We start from the raw sequence: 19160 nt of genomic DNA, 5'->3' as shown, positions 1-19160 counted from the left end.
AAAAGTTGCATTCTCAGGTTAGCTGTTAACAATGGGTATTAGCACCCTGTGTTCTCTGTCTATGCCAAGAAGTTTAGATTAGAATCAATCTAAAAAAAGTGAGATAACAGAGCTTTACATGAATGCATGCAGTTTTTGAGCAAAGTACAATGCAACTCTGCAAGTACAAATTCACCCCACAAAATATGTGTGCATGTGGGTCTTTAACTATCTGTGTGTGTCTGTCTGGGTTGTCGAGGAGTGGCCAGCAGTGGCTGAGCAGAGGCTGATAGCTAAGTTCGGTACCCACAGGGAGGGCCTCAACCGGGACCTTGGGTTCATGTCACATTACAGGTGATCATCATTGCACTACGCGCGCGCACACCCACACACACATGTACACACAGACACCCACACACATCCTTATAGACACACACACTCCCACATGCACCCCCTCACAGACTTAAGACACTCTGCACTCACTACACACAAACACACACTTTCTCACACTCACAACCCTCACCCCAGACAGACAGACACACACACACACACACAGACAAAGACCCACATGCGCACACATATTTTGTGTGGTGAATTTTTTTGTACTTGCAGAGTTACATTGCACTTTGCTCAAATACTACATCCATGCATGTAGAACTCTGAGCTCAAAAACTGCATGAATTTATGTAAAACTCTGTTATCTCACTTTTTAGATTGGAGTCAATCTAAACATCAGGTTATAGACAGAGAACACAGGGGGCTAACACCTTCAACATATTGTCTAGCTATCACCATTGTTAACAGCTAACCCAAGAATGCAACTTTAAAAAAAAGTGTTGTGTGATTTACACATGAAAGAAGTGAAACTATCACTGTATTCTAACAGATGAAAGGCTTAACAGACAATCAATTCTTTAATGTATAATTTCAGTTACATCACACTGCAAATTTTTGCTATAAATTCTGTGTTACGATCGAGCCCTCCACAATCACCTGATGGAGGTCGCTCCGAAAGCTAGTGTGCTTCCAATTAAACCTGTTGGACTATAACCTGGTGTTGTGTGATTTTTAACTTTGTACACCTCAGTCCAACTCCGAATCATGAATTCAATAATATCTGTACCTGGTGATACGTTCCGGACTTAAGATACCCAGGATGCACCAATGATAAAATAAACAGCCATATATGATTAACCATTCTTAAAAAAAAGGACTTTATTTCCCAGTATGGCCTTTGTCAATCATCAGGCTTCAATTGATGTTACAGTGACAATCATTTAAATTACACAATTTCAAGCATGATGCTCAAGGCATTGAATAAAAATAGCGGTAATGGAGTACTTATCATAAAAGAATTGTGCTCAGTGCAACACCCCTCATTACAACAAAGCTGGTTATTCAAGCTACCACATTATTTCAATGATAAAGAGCTTATGCTCGACATGTTGACTCTCCTACTCCTCAGATGCTGCCCGACCAGCTGTGCTTTTCCAGCACCACACTTTGTGACATTATTTCAACAGTCTACAGAGAGACTTAATTTTTAAACTGCAATGAAGATCATGACCATCATGCAAATCTAATCAGGACAAACTTTAGAATCATTTGAGCATAAAACCTCTTTCATGCTTTTGCTGCTTATTTGAAAGAGCTTTTCAATTTAGCAATGAACTGATGGAAGTTCATCAACAAGAATTATTAATTATGCCCTCTGTCCATAGGCATAGCCTGGCCTCTGAATACATCCAGCATTTTTGCTTTTTATATAAAATGTATTCCATGGAAAAACTAACTTTCCAATAATACTATCAGAACCATTATGTTGTGCTAAACAGCAAAGCACCTGTTGCACCCTCAGGATATGCCAAAGGTCACTAGTTCTGACACACCCCAGGACTCCCTTAGTCCTCCAGACTTTCAATATCATCCAGATAAAAGTAAAATACTGTAGATGCTGAAAGTCTGAAACAAACAGTGAATGCTGAAGAAATTCAGCAGGTCTGGAAACGTTTGTAGAGAGAAGCAGAGTTAATGTTTAAAATCAGTATGACTTCTTCAGAACTGAAACATGTCGGAAAATAGTTTTTTTGTAAATATTCTTTTGACAGAGGATCAGCAAGACTGTTCACTTTGTACTTAGTAGAGTAGGCCAATTGTCTCCCTTCCACTTCTTAATTTACACCCATTTTACATCTAATTTTCTTTCTCCACAATTAATAACCTCTGTCTTTTACATTGTGTTGACACCATCTGCCTCTTGCTTCTCTGTCAAAAGCATAAGAACGAACCTATTTTCTAATACCTTGCAGTCTGAAGTCATACCAGACTCAAAACGTAAACTGTTTCTCTCTCCACAGTTGCTGCCAGATCTGCTAAATTTTTCCAGTATTCTAAAATCATCTCATTACCAACAATCAGGCTGAGTACAAATTCCAGAATCTATCTACTGTTCCTAGACCATCCCAATACAATCAAACTACACAGCAAACTAAGTTATATTGATCATCAGTATTTCCAAATCCCACATTTACTTTCTGCAGCGGTATTTCAAATCATTCCCTTGTAACCAATCCAACACCACATCCTTGGCTCCCTTTAATCTGGTATATCGTAACCACAGCTGTGTTTCTGAAGAGAGATACAAATTAAATTCACATATAAAGGAATTTCCTTGAGGAATCTTACTATAAAGTACGTCTAGATGATTGTACTTCATAAAATGTCAATAGATTTCTGGTGATGTTGCTAAGTGAATTGGGCAGAAAGCCTTAGGGTGTTATGGCATTTAATCTATAATGTACAGCAGATCTGCAGCTAAAGATTTAGCACGAACACAGGCTTCACAGAACAACAGTACTTATTCCATGCTATAATCTCCAGAAAGGCTCTCTTCCATAAATATTAAGTGTGGAATATGAATGTGTTCTGATTAAACTCCTGTGACACTGGACCTGACTGCATGTGCATAGAGGGAAAAATGCTCCATATTTCGAACACACTGTTTAGTCCTCACGATGTCTTAAAGTGCTTCAGGAATATAGCACTTTTGGACCACATTTGCTTTCAAGGAAACCAGACAACCATTTGTGCAAAGTCACACAAACAGCAATTTAAAAAAGTTAGTAGAACCTACACATTGCTGAAAATGCCAGCATTTGATGCCCATTCCCAATTGCCATTAACACAGTGGTGGTTAGTTACATTTTTGAACTGAGTCCACCTGTTGTAGGTAAATTTATACAGTGTTGTTAAGTAGGAAGTCTTAGCAATAGTGAAAGAACATAGGTATAGTTCCAAGTCAGGATGGTATTGGATTTGGAGAGTAATTCTAAAGGTGGTTGTGTTCCCACATCCTTGTCTTTTTATGGAGTAGAGATTGCAGGTTTGGAGAGCTGCAGTGCATCTCATAAGTGATACACACTTAGGTCACTGTGCACCAGTGGTGGAGGAAATGACAAATCAAATACTGATCAAATGGGCTGCTTAGTTATGTCTCGTGTTTAAACTTTTAGGTTCTTGGAATTGCACTCATCAAGCAAGTGGCAAACAAGTCACCAATGATATAAACATACAAATATGTGTTGGCAGTATTTGTTGATCAACAAGCACACAAGGCCACAGTTCAACTCTTCATCCAAAAGATCACATCTCCAGAACAAATCACTGATTGTGTGCTTTAAGCCATAAGCTGCTGACTAGAAAGCACAAGAACTTGGCCAAGCTGGAAGATGCTGAAAACTTATACTTTACCTAAGTCAGAAACAGCAGCCAATTATTTCCAACAAAATTTCATTTGAATACAAATTTTCAATATTCTTAAGTCCTTAACAAATTTTAGTTTGTGCATTGTTGACTCTATGTATCCTGATACAACCAGTTCATTCACGATTAAGTACAATGTGAATTACCTGAATGTCATGATATGTCCATTGGCACAGAAGCATGCAAGACAGATGCTCCCATTCAATCCCACAATATCAGCACGAAGAACAAATGATGTTTCAGTTATGTTGTGTTTATAAATACAGTTTTGGGATGGCAATGAGATAACTTTTGCCTGTTTTTCTGAACATATCACTGCGTACTGGGTTTCATTTATCTCCTGAGAGGATGAGGGAGACACAGATACTGGCCTCAGTTTTCTACATTTATCCTTGTCATCCTTCTCTTCTTGCACATTTGGTTCTCTCCAGGGTTCATGTGCTGGATTGATGAGGCTTCCAGTGGTGTCCAGAAACGCTACTCTCAAAATTGCACCTTTTAGTCTCAATATAGTTCCTGTAGAATGGAAAACAATAAAGGACAATTAAGTGGCAGGAGATAAAACATTTAACTCAATTGGAAGCTTTTCTGATGGGGCTGAAACAATTCATTATATTCATTAGTGATTTATACTCAAATTTGTTGGTGGCATAAAGATAGTTGGCATCTTTAGTAGTGCAGATAGCAATTGATACATTGGAGTGATGGGATAGGACTTTCGCAATTGAATGTCAATGGAGGTTATACACTTTGGACCGACAAAACATAGAACATGGAACTCGCAAAATGATGAAAAGCTAGAAACAGTGAAGATCCAAAGAGTCTTGGAGTCTCAAAGATAGATCACTACAATGTTGTGAACCAGTACAAAAAATACAGCTAATGCCTTGCTGGCCTTTAGACCCAGAGAACTAAAAAAAAAAGACATGCTACAGTTATACAAAACATCAAACAGACCACACTGACGTACCATGAACTGTTCTGGTTATCAAATTTCCCTTTAAACTCAGTGTTGTACACAGCCATTTAAAAAAAAAATCAATATTTCCTTTAAATAGGTCATTCAACATCATAGCTATATGCCAGTTTTTATGCACCACACAAGTTGCCACCCCACCCACCCTTCCCATTTTACTTTACGTCATTTTCATAACATGTATTGTCAAAAAGAGCAGAATCTTAGAGGGACCTGAGCTAGAGTTTGGTGATATTTGTGGCAGAATCAAATGAGAAGCTCAGATAGTCTGATCTTGACCTCAGGAGCATCTCTCAACATATTTTATGCATTTGCTGAGTGGCAAGGCAATTTTCTCATTAGGCAGTGACGAGTTGCCAATTACAGAGGAACCTCGATTATCCGAACGAGAAGGATGGGCCACTATTTCGTTTGGATAATTGATTATTCGATAATTGATTCAATGCCTTTACTCTGAGGCTTGGAGTTTTCTATTAAGTCTGCTTCCCGTTCAGGAGACTAGCAGCAACACAATGCACGTGAGCCCTCGCCCTTCTCCAACACAGCACTCCACCCCCCCAAACCCCATCCAACACCTACCCCTGCCTGCCCCCTCCCCCGTCTCCTCCCACTTGACCCCCGTTCGCTCCCACCCTCGCCCCCTCTCAGGGGCAGCCAACAAGATGGCTGCTGCTGCTACTGCCTTTTTGGGGTGAGTCTCTAAATAGCACGTGCATATCTCTCTCTCACACACCTTTCTATCGCAACTTTTAAACAGGTTCTACTTTTGCCCAGTACAGGACAACATTAAGAGAGATTATCTGTGTGTGTGGTGGGGGGGGGGGTTTAGGGTACACACCTGTGTAGAACTCCAGGGAAAGTGTAGGGAGAGACAGGGAGAGGGAGAGGGAGTGGGAGGTCAGTCATTTAGAGACAGTGCCTGCACTCCCATCAGTCCAGTACTGTTCTCGGCAGCACTTTTTACCACTGTAAACAAAAGACGCGATCAGTGTTGGACACGTCTTTGAGGTAATGTTTCTGTCGGGACCTCAAGATTTCCTTCTGACAATCCGATTTTTGGATAATTGGTATTCGGATAATCGAGGTTCCTCTGTAAAGGGGATTTTAGCTTATTAAATGCCTTTGCAATAGCACAACTTGTCTCAATAATTTTCAGCTTCCTATCAAAACAAATGCATGAATAAACTAGATGTTGAGGATTCCTGACATGGAAGTCAGAACACGTACCTGGGTGACTTCAGCTCACTGTTTGCACTGAAGGGCCTCCATGTTGGACACCAACATCTCAGGGGAAGCTACATGGGCACAGGCCATGCACCTCACATTTAGAGATTTTGGCATTCAATATGTGCCAGCTTCCAAGAACCCTCAAAGAACAAATCCAAACCACATACAGGACCCTTATTCACTTCATTGCTGCACCTCTGGGTGCAGTGGCAATTATCATTACAATGTTGCAGCAATAACACTGCGCTTGGGACATGCACCTAGCTCCTGGGGTAGACTAGGCTGTATCTCCAGGCTCTTCATGTGCTGTTATAGCAGTTATAGAGTCATAGAAATGTGCAGCATGGAATCAGACCCTTCGGTCCAACCCGTCCATGCCGACCAGATATTCCAACCCAATCCAGTCCCACCTGCCAGCACCCAGCTCATATCCCTCCAAACCCTTCCTATTCATATACCTATCCAAATGCCTTTTAAATGTTGCAATTGTACCAGCCTCCATCACTTCCTCTGGCAGCTCATTCCATACATGTACCACCCTCTGCGTGAAAAAGTTGCCCCTTAGGTCTCTTTTGTATCTTTCCCCTCACCCTAAATCCGTGAGATCTAACCTGGCTAGCCAGTCTCCCATGGGGAACCTTGTCGAACGTCTTATTGAAGTCCATATAGATCGCATCTACCGCTCTGCCCTCATCAATCCTCTTTGTTACTACTTCAAAAAACTCAATCAAGTCTGTGAGACATGATTTCCCACGCACAAAGCCATGTTGACTATCCCTAATAAGTCCATGCCTTTCCAAATACATGTACATCCAGTCCCTCAGGATTCCCTCCAACGTGGCCACCACCGACGTCTGACTTACTGGTCTATAGTTCCCTGGCTTGTCGTTATCACCCTTCTTAAACAGTGGCACCTCGTCAGTCAACCTCCACTTATTTACTTTGATCCTACGTGGATGCTGACAGCATCCCTGCCATGCATTACTTTTCTTTTTTGTGCTATGCCCCCAGCCAAAATTGTGTTTACTTTTAAAATTACAATATTACTTTTGTCTTGCTATGCTAATTAGCACAAACACAAAACTCGGAAGCTTGTCAGCAGTGCTCAGTTGAGGGAGATAGCCTTTGATCGGGGGTTCCGGAATCAGTAAGTCAAAGCTAGCATCTGATAACAGCCTAGCGACTTGGACACAGTTAGTCATCTAGCTGGGCAGTCAGTGTCAGGATGCTCTGCACTTAAGGTGTGCGGAATGGAATGACAGGTAACCCATCATTCGTTTTGACTCGTTCTGTCTTACTGGAGGTTATTATCCTCATGGAATAAGAAACAGAGGCAAGTACTCTGGGAGATGAAAACAGGTGGTACAGCTGTTACTTTTGTTACAGGTGGGGAGATATCCTGAGTGAGTGAGTCAGTGACAAAGCAGGGTTTGTGGAGTCAGGGTTGAGATCAGTCAGAGCACGTGAGAAAGATGTTGCAGCCATAAATGAGAGCACCTTGGTGGAAGGTGAGTGAAGTAACAGAGATAATGCGAGAGGGGTATTGGAGAGAAAATGGTGGCAATCGTACTGGAGATTGTCCTTCCTACACTGTTGGGCATTCCTTCAAATAGCTGAGACCACTCTCATTTGGGGTGGTAACCTTGTATCAGGCTGGCATGGTTTTGGGATGTGTCCTCCATTGTTAATTATGGAGCAAAGAGTCTGTCTGTAGCACCCCATCCAAAAGGATCTTCAGGACCCTGAACATAAAGCCATGTCCAGGGCAAAAGTCAGGAAATGCATGGCAGCTCCAGTCTGAAAGTGCTTCTCTGGCTGCACAACTGTTTTCAAAGATGACGTGGGCCAAGGACGCTGGTCTTTTGGCAAATATCTGTTCAATGGCAAGTTCATCTGGGAATGGTGCAGGCTAAGATGGGAATAGAAATGGACCTGAGGGACCTCATGGAGTGGTGTTGGCAATTAATAAGACATGCTTGGTAATGTATGGCAAGAAATCCTGTTGGGCCTCATGCTGAAAATCCCTTCAGAAAAAATTTGTGCAGCTCATGCTTAGCCAAATAAATATGCAGCCCAAAGTATTTAACACATTAAAATGTCCCGAGACAAGACTTCAGAGCATTAGGCTCTTCAATTCTTTTGTGTGACAGGGCCTAATACATGAAGGAAGACGGCGACTGCACAAATGCTCTTACCACTGGGAGACACTATGACCGGCTGAGTAAGTCTCTGATCTCCTCCAGGTGGCAGATTCAGTACTATGACCAGTACAGTGCCAAGTGTAGTCCCAACCCATAAACATGGGGATGTACATGTGTCTGCCTTTCGGGTGTACGTCTCGCAGAAGTGAAGAGCTGTGATTGCCTCTCGGGACTCCTTGTCGATGCTGGTAACACTTGAACTCCGGGAACGGCTGAAAGAGTTGTCTTTCACATCTATTGTTAAAACACGAGAAGTAAAAGATTTCATTAAAAACAGACCAAAGCACAAATCAGATAGTGCAGAGACTATCTGTGGACATAATTAATGATATAGAATTTGTTTCCATTTAGTTGATTTGTTGATATAGAAAGTTAATAGTCAGATCAGCTAATCCACATGTACTGGGAAAACTTGATGGCACCAAGCAAGGACCAGTGAGATATAAATTTAGTCATGAAAGGCTGCTGAAGTTGGACTAACAGAAATTTTGCTTCTCACCCTCATTTCTTCACTTGATTTTCTTGGATCTATTTCACTTAAATTTGAAGACATTACATATATTTTCATAACTTTAGTCACTGTACAAATTTCTTTTTCAAACTTTGTCCAAGTCAAGCAAAAGGACTGCATGCGATGCATTAAACTCAGTTCGAGGAAATATAAACGTGTATCAATTCCCTTTGGTGTGTAGAATTGCATCAATAAGATGTTAATTATTAAATATTGGCGGTCTCTATTTCTACTCTGAAAGATGACAGAGTAATAGAGTGTAGGAACTGTGCCAAAATAGCCTCTCAAAGCTGTAGTATTTTTCCAATTGCAAGCAGATGCCCAACATCACTTGTTCTAACTGCTTTATGCTCGCAGGTGCTTCATTCATGCATGCTGGGACTGTTCATTGACTATGACAATGACAATGACAACAGTAGCTTTCATATTGGAAGCAAACAATACAAATCTTTTCACAAATAGACACAATATTTAGAAAGAGTTATGAGCATTCATACCCACATCAAAGGCATCTGAACTGTGGTGGTTCTGGTATATCATATTGCCACTATTTCTCCTGTCTCAATATTACCACCTTCCTAGCTGGATGATTTTCAGCATCCTGAAGTTTATGGCTATTGATCCCCATCAATTCAGATTGAGAAGTATAACTGTGCAAGTTAACAATGGAAGAAATAACGGTGTGGACTTGTATTATTAAATTGTTTGTGGTCTCCCTAGTTAAACATGGATTAGGGAGATCTGACTGTATATTTAAAAAGCTGCAAATGTGTGGTATGCTTCCAGTTACACACTGTAGAAGGGAAAATCAAGATATTTCATTTCATAGGTGTTTTAGTATATGGTGTTACAATGCAGCCGAGCAATAATTTAGGTGAGACTCAACCTGATATTAAATCGGAAAATTACCAGAGATTTTGCAGAAGAATCCATTGGTGATAGAAAATTAAAATAAAGAGAACATGCATGATGATCAAAGATAGATTTAAAACCTTAATCCCATTATCAAGTTTTTCAGCAGAGCCTTACTAAAAAAATGTGTGCATAGAGAAGTCATACTCCAAATATTTTTTTTAAGCTGCTTTGTTCCTTCAAGCAGGAGATTAAAGCGTTGGTCTCTGGTCTTTGACCTAAATGCAAGCTCTGTCATTGGCAGAGAGTGAAGAATGGAGGTCAGTGCTATAACTTTAAATGATGAGCCACTGCCTAAACATGTAAAATAAGTTTACACTTCAGTTATAAATACTGCAGATTTTTCTTTCATGAAACCCTATGCAGTGGTGAAAAAGGAATTACCAGTATATCCACTGCATAGTTACCTGAGTCCCTTTGCAAAGATACCATAACGTTTTCTTCAGATAGTGATATTTTCAATATCAACCATTACAAATCTAGGGAGTTATGTTGACAATCTAACTCTTGGATCAAAATGTGACTTTGCCCTTTTGGCGATCTTACCTCAGATTGCAGATTGGTGCAAAATTAATGTAAGTTCCAAAAGCCTATTTGTGAACTTTTAAGTTTGAACTTTAATGTCACTAACTTTCATTCTCTGAAGGTTGGCATTTTGATCTGCTTTTTTTTTAAAAAAATACTGAGGACAGAACAGTCAAAACAGTTTGAAAAGAAAAACAACGTATTTGTCTTTCAGTGCTACTTGAGCATCATTTTCCACTTCAGAGTTAGCAACAACCCTTCCTTAAGAACCTTGTATTTTCTTTGCTGTCAGAGCATTAAAGCTTTGAAGTTGCTAGTTAATACAAGTAATTAATGTCAGTCCATTAATCAGTTATCATTCTACAGTAGTCATATGACACAACACCAAATTTCATGAGTAAGTGGGAAGGCTAAATTTCAGTACTGATTAGGATACAACAGTGCTGATCTCTGATGCCATGCTACAGCTGCACTGCTCAATATCTAGTTGCACAATAAGTTAACTTGGTGTTAAACGAAAGATTTCCTTGTGATCTGAGCTGGATATTTGTGCATTTCCAATGTATATCAAGTGAGGTTCTCCAATGTTTTAGAAATCACACCGATAATATTTCATTCAGAGAGGAAAATACATCTTCATGATAGTATATGAAGTAATGGATTTGTACATTTCCCCAAATAGAGACAATATAGTATTTTGAACGAGTTATGTTCATGCATACCCACGTCAAAGGCACGATTGTTTGCTCTTGCCCCAACCATCTGAACTTAAAACCAAAACATTTTGTAATTCTTCTCCCTACGTTCTACCCTTATAATTCTGATGGAAATTTACCTAAAAATTTGCCCAGTCATGTCTCACTTAATTTGTATAGTTATTGTATAACTGGACAGACTTCTATCTTATCAGTATGTTGGACGGATAGCCAATGTTTTGGATTTTGATGACACAAGAATGGCCTCTCAATTTATAAAAACCACAATCCTACAGGTTTGGTAATTCTTTCCTGTGATATAAAAGCTGCAAATGTTGTAGTCTCTTCTCTTCATAATGCACATAGAGATATAGAGAGAATGATTAGTGACTCAAAAATCTTAAACTAAGCATGAAGCTTAATGGTGTCAGAATTATGAGTTCACCACTGTCACACGACACAACTGTCTTGCAGTTATACCAAAGAATTATATCAAAGTATGGAAACTCGTATTCATTTGAATATATTTTTATAGATATTTGATAATAGAGAACTTGAAAAAAGATACATTAATCAAAGCTTTTCATTTTGCAAACAGGGCATTCGCAGGAACACAAATTAAAGAGAAAACTGATATCTATACACTCGTAGTATAAAGCATTGGTTTTCCCCATTGAATTTATACTTTTATTTTGAAGCTACTTTCAAACCCAATGCTTTTGTACTTCAGTAAATTAACACTGATTGGCTGACAATTCACAACCTAAATAGAAGATGTAGAAACATTCAAAGGTGAGACAGCATTTGAATAGAAAAGGAAGAATAGGGTTGTTTCCTCCCTAGACGAAAGCGAGGACTGCAGATGCTGGAGATTAGAGTCGAGTGTGGGGTGCAGGAAAAGCACAGCAGGTCAAGCAGCATCTGAGTACGAGTATCGACATTTTGGGTAAAAGCTCTTCATCAGGGATGAGGCTGTGAGCCAAGGGAGCGGTGAGATAAATGGGATGGGGGTGGGGCTGGGGCTGAGGGGGAAGGTAGCTGAGAGTGCAATAGGTAGATGGACGTAGGGGTAATGGTGATAGGTCGGCGAGGAGAGTGGAGCAGATAGGTGGGAAGAAAGATGGACAGGGAGGACAGGTCATGAAGGCGATGTAGAATTGGAAGGTTGGAACTGGGAAAGGTGGGGGGAGGGGAAAATGAAAACACTGGTGAAATCCACATCAATGCCGTGGGGTTGGAGGGTCCTGAGGCGGAAGATGAGGTGTTCTTCCTCCAGGCGTTGGGTGGTTAGAGTCTGGCGATGGAGGTGGCCCAGAACTTGCACGTCCTTGGCAGTCTCACCTCCCCCCTCACCTCCGTCCAAGACCCCAAAGGAACCTTCCACATCCAAAGTTTTAACCGCACTTCCACATATCACTTACAGTATCTGTTGCTGCTGATGCGGTCTCCTCTACATTAGAGAGGCAGGACGCCTACTCGCAGAGAGCTTCAGAGAACATCTCCAGGACACCTGCACCAACCAACCCCACCGCCCTGCAACTCCCCCTCCCAGTCTGCAAATGCCGATTCTCCTGCTCAAATGCTGCCTGACCTGCTGTGCTTTTCCAGCGCCACACTCATGACTCGTTTCCTCCCTATACAGATGTCGTTTCATGTAAATATAATCAATACTTTCTGTTCTTGCATCTATAGTCATCTGTTGTTTGTCCTCTTGAAATAAATGTCGTTTCAGATATAAATGTTGTCTTGTTCATACATTGTCAAAAATATGTTCAAATTAACTATCTTGCCAGATACTACAAATACATAATAAATTTCAGTCAAGTCCATAGCACAAGCCCACCCATACCCTTCAACAACATGATAACATGGGAAATGAATACATGCATACATGAGTTCAGGTGCTTCTGAATTTGGTATTTAACAACATTATTCAGCATTTCAACTTCAATATTTTGATCTGAATTGACCTACTTTTTCCCAACCTAATTTCCTACATCATTCGTTTCTACCTACTTGTCACAACTCCAAAGTAATGCCTATAGGTGTGTAATGCCCAACTGGTAAAGTTAGTCCAGCATAGTTTATCAGATCTCTTGTCTGATAAATAAAATTGGATTCCTGTAAGGTTAAGATGACTACTTTTCTACAGGAGAACAGACTAAGCTGGACAATCACTAAATATGTCACAGAAGAGATAGCTAATCCTAGATGAAACAACTGGTAACATTTAACCAGAGTATTGAGAATACAAAAAAAATGAAACAAAAAGGAAAACTGAAGGCCTGTGCATAAGCCACACCAGGAGGCCACTGCAGTTAAGTAAACATAGCTGTAATATAAAATTAGACTCTCCTTGTTCATTACGTGCAATGAGAAATGAGCTAGATGAAACTTGGTGATTTGCTTAAGATTGATCAGGGAAATGACCCTATATCATAAAGAGAAATAAACCAATATAAAGTACAGCAATGGAACTGATAAGGAGACGCGAATCAGAACCCCAGAGGGGTATCGGAGGTGTGCGAGAGAATAAAGAGAGGAAGGATAAAGTCAGGGATGGGTTTACATACAAAGGTTGAAAAATTTTAAATTCAAGACTGCTTAGTCAGAGTCCAATGTCAATTTGCAAAAACAGGGCAATTTGTATAAAAGGCTTGGTGCGACTTAGAACATGGGCAGAGTTTTGGATGAGTTCAAGATTATGAGAAGTAGAATATAGCTGGTCAGCCAAAGGGGTGTTGGGATAATTGAAAGTGTAGAAGTACCAAATACACAGAGGAGGGTTTCAGCGCCACATAACTCAAGGCAGGGTGGAATTGGATTACTGTAATAGATATAAGCAAACTTAAAATAGTGCAAATGCAGTCAGTCGTTCTTAGATTCATCCTTAGGAAATGCCAGAGAGAGGAATGGAGTTGCTGGCTAGACAAAGTTTGTGGTAGGGACTGAAAACAATGACGTTTCAATAATCATGTTAGAGGAAATTTCTATGCATCAGCATTAGACTGAATAAGCAGCCTGACAATTTACAGGCAGTGAAAGAGGTCAAATGGGGTGACTGTAAAGGAAGAACACTGCCAGCTTTGTGGGTAGTACAGTCATTCCTCCATATGCAGAAGGGTTCCATTTGTGAGAACCCCCAGGAATGATGAAATCTGAGAGTGCTGACCTCAGTTAAAAGTAGGTTAAAAATCGCAGATGTGCGAGTTTTACCTGCGGATGCTGAATTTTGTCACTACCTTTTTTTGTTAGCATGGATAGGCGAATTCGGAATTCATGATTTTTGCAGATAGAGAGGCTTTACTGCACGTAAATCAAAAAAAGTTGTGGGTTCAATTCTGAAGATCATGAACAGCAGAATTAGTGTAGTAATGAGGTGGCTTTTAGATGAGAAGTTAAACCACGACCCCATTTGCCCTCTCACTTGTGGATTACTTTGAAGAAAAGCGGTATTTTCTTCTGAGCCCGGACTAATTCCATCTCTCAATGTGCCAGATCTTCTGACTGTGGAAGATCACTCTTGCTTAAGCAGAGATTGGAGATCTGTGTTGGGATCACGTGGGAGTCCTAAAGCAGCTGAATCCATAGAATTCAAACTTCTGACAGGTAGTTACTGCCAAAGTAGTCTACAACTCAGATAGAAATGGAGACTTCAGAGGGCTCTGACTTGCTTAATAATTATCCTTCAAAAGGCTATGGGGATTAGAACCTGCTCTAACATCTGGGTAATTATTAAATCAACTATTCCCAGAGGGAGGAGCAGCAATGGATGCTGGAGGGTTGGCTGAAGGTAACTCAGAAAAAATAATAGGCCGTCACTGGTTAAGCTGCAGTGGATCACAGCTCTCTGGGCTGCTCTCAACTCATTGCACACACAAGTGGCTAAAAAAAAAAGAGACTTCCTTTGCCAAACAAAGACAGTTACGAGGAGGAAAAAAGTTTCCCAATCTATTACATATGCTAGGGAGAAGGCTGGTACGATTACCTGTGAGTTGAAGATGATCAATGTTAGGTTTAGGGAATACTTTGCAGAGCTATATCAGTCCGAAGGGGGTAAACAAGGTACAATGGGAATGCAGTCCTTTTTTGAAAATCTGGACCTCCCCAATATAAACACAGAACAGGCTTCCCTTTTGAATGCACCTATAAAGGTACAGGAACTGCAGGAAGCAATAAGGCATCTCCAGGGTGGCAAAGCAACAGGGCCAGATGGATTCCCAACTGAATTCTGTAAGGAATTCATAAACATGTCAGTGGAGCCACTTCTGGGGATGTATAACTATTCATATGCACAGGATTGTCTGCTTTTTTCTCTTCGGAAGGCTAATATCTTCCATTTTAAAGAAGGGGAAAGACCCCGAAGAATGTGCTTCATACAGACCAATTTCGCTATTGAATGTAAATTTTAAAATTCTATCCAAGACGCTGGCTCTGAAGTTGGACAAGTTCCTGCCCCATATTATAAAAGAAAACCAGACAGGTTTTGTTAAGGGCTGTAGCTGCTCCAACAACGTCAGGACGGTACTGAACATAGTGCAGGTATGCCAGCAAAGATTGATTCCGGGTTTGGTGGTGTCCCTAGATGCAGAAAAGGTGTTTGATCAGATAGAATGGCCGTATCTATTCGGGGGTCCTAGAGCGCTTTGGTTTGGGGGGCTCCTTTGCCAGATGGGTGGCAGTATCATATAATGATCCTACGGTGGCAGTCATTACGAACGGTACTACATCAGATAACTTTAACATTGGGATAGGTAGTCGACAGAGGTGTCCTCTATCACTGCTGTTATTTACCTTGGCGATTGAGCAGTTAGTCAAAGCTATCAGGAGGGATCCTGAAATAGTAGCACCAAGGGTAGGAAGCATAAGATCACCCTATATACTGACGATGTCCTTTTGATTTTGGCCAATCTGGAGAAGTCTTCCTAGACTGATTCAAACAATTAATTCATACTGCAGTTTCTCCAGTTACGGATCAATTTTACAAAATCGGAAGCCATGCCAGTAGGGGGATTAGTGGAGATGCCTAATCTCAAAGGTGGAATGCAGTTCCCGTTTAGATGGTCGTCAAAAGGTTTTTTTGTATTTGGCAATTTTTAATATCTCTTCCTTCCGCCAGCTGTGTAAAGCTAACCATGTACAAGTATGAGAGAGGATAAAACAGGATTTGCAGTGGTGTGAGGGGCTACTGTTATCATGGTTGGGCCGAATAGCCCTGATTAAAATAAATGTTCTTACCCGCCTGTTGTACCCCATGAGAATGTTCCTGTTGTTGTTACCCAGACGTGTATTACGGAGGCTCAACGGTTGGGTAAGGTCCTTTATTTGGTGCCACAAGCATCCTCTAAATTCACTAAATTGCAGCTTTCACAAGGTAAGGGAGGGGTGGATCTTCCAGATTTGAAGAAATATCAAATAAATGCCCTGTTAACATACGTTGGTGACTGGGTATGGGGGAATTCGGAGTCAATTTGGCTTGATATTGAAGCCCTGCACTAGAGATGTCCTTTAATTTATTAAATATGGATTAGATGAAATCTGTGACCCAGCAGTGTAAGAGCCCAATTATTTAAAATACGGTGACAGCCTGGAGGATAATGAGGCAAGACGAGGGCAACTGGTCTAAGACTTCGTCATTTAACCCTTTGGTGGGAGCCCAAGGATTTAAACCTAGGGCAATGGTCTCTGGTTTTAAGGCATGGGAGAATAAGGGAATCTCCTGTCAGAGATTTATTCGAGGGGAAGGTCCTGATGTCATTTAGCCAGTTAAGTCAGAAATATGGATTGCCTAATAGGGACCTTTTCCGATACTTTCAGATAAGGGACTATATACAGAGCTCCTGGTCCAGTGTTACAAATTAGATGTGGAGAGAAGAGTACTCTGGTGTAGAGGTGCTCTTTCACTCAGTACTTTATATCATTTACAGAAAGGTTGTGCCCGAAGGGACACAACCGTGCCCGTGGGTGGCACGGTGGCACAGTGGGTGGCACGGTGGCACTGTGGGTGGCACAGTGGCACAGTGGTTAGCACTGCTGCCTCACAGCGCAGGGACATGGAACAACTCTGTAGAACGTGGAATCGAGAGTTAGGAGAGGATATTCCATCGGAGGTAAGGGAAGATACATGGGGAAATGCAAGGAAAATTTCAGTATGGGGAAATGCAAGGAAAATACAAGGAAAACATCAGTATGTAACAGAGCGCAGGCCATGCAATTGACGATCTTACACAAGGCTCATATGGCGCCAGAGAGGCTAGCTACGTTCAAAAGAGGAGCGTCACCAGGATGCTCCAAATGTAAAATTAGTATAGGCACACTCACACACTGCTACTGGTCATGTTGTAAGATCCAGAGATACTGGAGTGCTATTGTAAGGGAGCTAAAGGACATCCTGGAGGAACACAGGAAGACACTGCGTAACATTCTTACCCATTGTGCAAGGAAGAACAGTCAGCTGAATTGGACGTCAGAAAAACCACCAGGTCTTATGGGGTGGTGTAGGGAGAGATGCTCCATCACCAGCCAAGACTACCTCACAAATATGGTGCACCACAAAACGGAGCAGTTTTACCAGACATGGTGGCCCTTTTTAAATTATATTGACGCAGACTTACCAACAATATTAATTAGGGCCTTGGTATAGCCATGGGAATCAGTATGGGGCCCTAGGAAGAGGAGGCCGGGAGGTTTCAGTGGAAGTGTGATGAGTGAGATAGAATAAACTAGTGAGATATTACTTCAGTTATTTGAATTTAGTTTAAGTTAGTATTTATTTAATATGCTTGTAGTTTAGTTTAAGTTAAGTGGATATATTTGTTCTGATAGAATAGTAGGTCATTTATTAATAATAGTATTGTGTCATGGCTTTGTTGTACTGCCTCTATTTTTCTATTTTGATGGTGTTATTCTTTGTTTTTTGTGAACAGATGTTTTGTAGAAGATTTAAAAAGGTTTTCAATAAAAAAAAATTAACCCTTCCCAACTCCCCACTGTCTCAGCTCCTCTTACCTACCCCACAGCCCCATCTTCATGACCTACCCCAAATGCTCACATTTGCCTCCTTAGCCACCGTACCAACGTACTACTCCATCCTTTCACTGCAATCAATAAAAACATTATTAAAATTCTCAAAAGAAACTAATGTCTAAAAATATCCACAATAGTTTCATGACAATTATCCTCAAATTAAAATCCTTATGCTGGGTTGCTGCTACCCTGAAGGGAGGCTCCTGGTCCCCTGATATCACAGTGGGCATAGTCTCACCTCCCTTACACTATGTCAAAGCTGACACAACAGGCTGTAATAGAGCTGTCAGAGACCTGGGCAGATCTGTTTGAATAGTGATCAGAAGTTTTGAGGCAGTATGTTTAAAACAGATGAATCTGTTGATATCTCATTGGTATCTATGGGACCTTGTGCACAGAAGGGTTGCCTCATCTCCTGACAAAATAACAATGACGAAATTTCCAAAAAATCTACAGGTAAAGCACTTCGTAATATCTGGTGACCAGGGGACTGACATTTCAAGGAGTGATAAGCATTGTTAGCTTGCAGCTCTGCTCCTTCATTTCATACGGTAAGAAAGAGCTCTAGATTTCTGCCAGGAGAACCCCATCATGGGTCCTGCAGAAATACCAAGTGTACCTTTAATACAACTATGTCCTCATAGATGAGCACATTAGTTGGAAGGCAAATTATGCTGCTTTCACAGTAGTTGTCAAATTGCGTCATTTCAATGTCCAATACAGAACATACTATTTCAAAGCAGCTGTCAAAGTGACTAAGTGTTCAAGTTAAGTGAAATTGGGGTGCCAGATGGGTAGGGTAGCAGGTTGCTAGTGTACACGCATGCCAAGCAAGCAACTCAGTGTGGAAGGCTGGTTGATTCTGGCAGGTATAGGGGGAGGTCCTGGATCCTGATAGGAGTGGGATATCAGATCTGGTGATAAAGGGAGGTGGGGTATATTAAGTCCTAAGGAAGAGGGGTGCGTGTTGGCTCTTGCAGGTTAAGGGAGAAGATGGCATCATGATCCAAGGGGATGCAAGGGATCTGGAGGTGGTGTAAGTTGAGCAGTCAGGAGTTAGGCCAGGTACTTAATTGTGCAATGTTTCCTGGCTAACTTAACTGCAGTCGAACCCTCAAATTCTCTGATTTAAATGGATATTTTCAGAGCATTCTAGGCACAGGTGAATTGCCAGTTAAAACCTAAATTTGCCAAGCGATTTCCTCAGTCTCCTGACACACAATGCCCATCTACACTGTAGAAAGAATTATCTGGCCATCGGAAAATTGGGACCTATCAAATATACAGGAATGAAAAGTGTGAAGTAGCCAAAATCCTTTATGGGTAGGACCACAAAGTTGGTAGGT

General features: G+C 41.0%; 1 protein-coding gene across 6 annotated transcripts in view; it reads right to left on the bottom strand.

Annotated features, from left to right (window-relative positions):
* Nucleotides 1-19160, bottom strand: part of stxbp5a (syntaxin binding protein 5a (tomosyn)) — a 236745-nt gene that overhangs the window by 23296 nt on the left and 194289 nt on the right. For 3 of the 6 annotated variants that reach the window (XM_043696462.1, XM_043696463.1, XM_043696464.1), the window contains 2 exons: nt 8140-8379; nt 3888-4257 (listed from right to left, as the gene is read on the bottom strand). In XM_043696462.1, coding sequence (XP_043552397.1) covers nt 3888-4257; nt 8140-8379 — 610 coding nt within the window. Of the gene's footprint in view, nt 1-3887; nt 4258-8139; nt 8380-9685; nt 9800-19160 lie in introns of all 6 variants that reach the window. The other 3 variants (XM_043696459.1, XM_043696461.1, XM_043696460.1) reach the window with 2 other exon arrangements.

Source organism: Chiloscyllium plagiosum, chromosome 9 (assembly GCF_004010195.1).
Source record: "Chiloscyllium plagiosum isolate BGI_BamShark_2017 chromosome 9, ASM401019v2, whole genome shotgun sequence".
Classification (NCBI taxonomy): Eukaryota; Metazoa; Chordata; class Chondrichthyes; order Orectolobiformes; family Hemiscylliidae; genus Chiloscyllium; species Chiloscyllium plagiosum.
The sequence above is the reverse complement of the archived record's forward strand: the minus strand, read 5'-3'. Positions and strand labels throughout refer to the sequence as shown.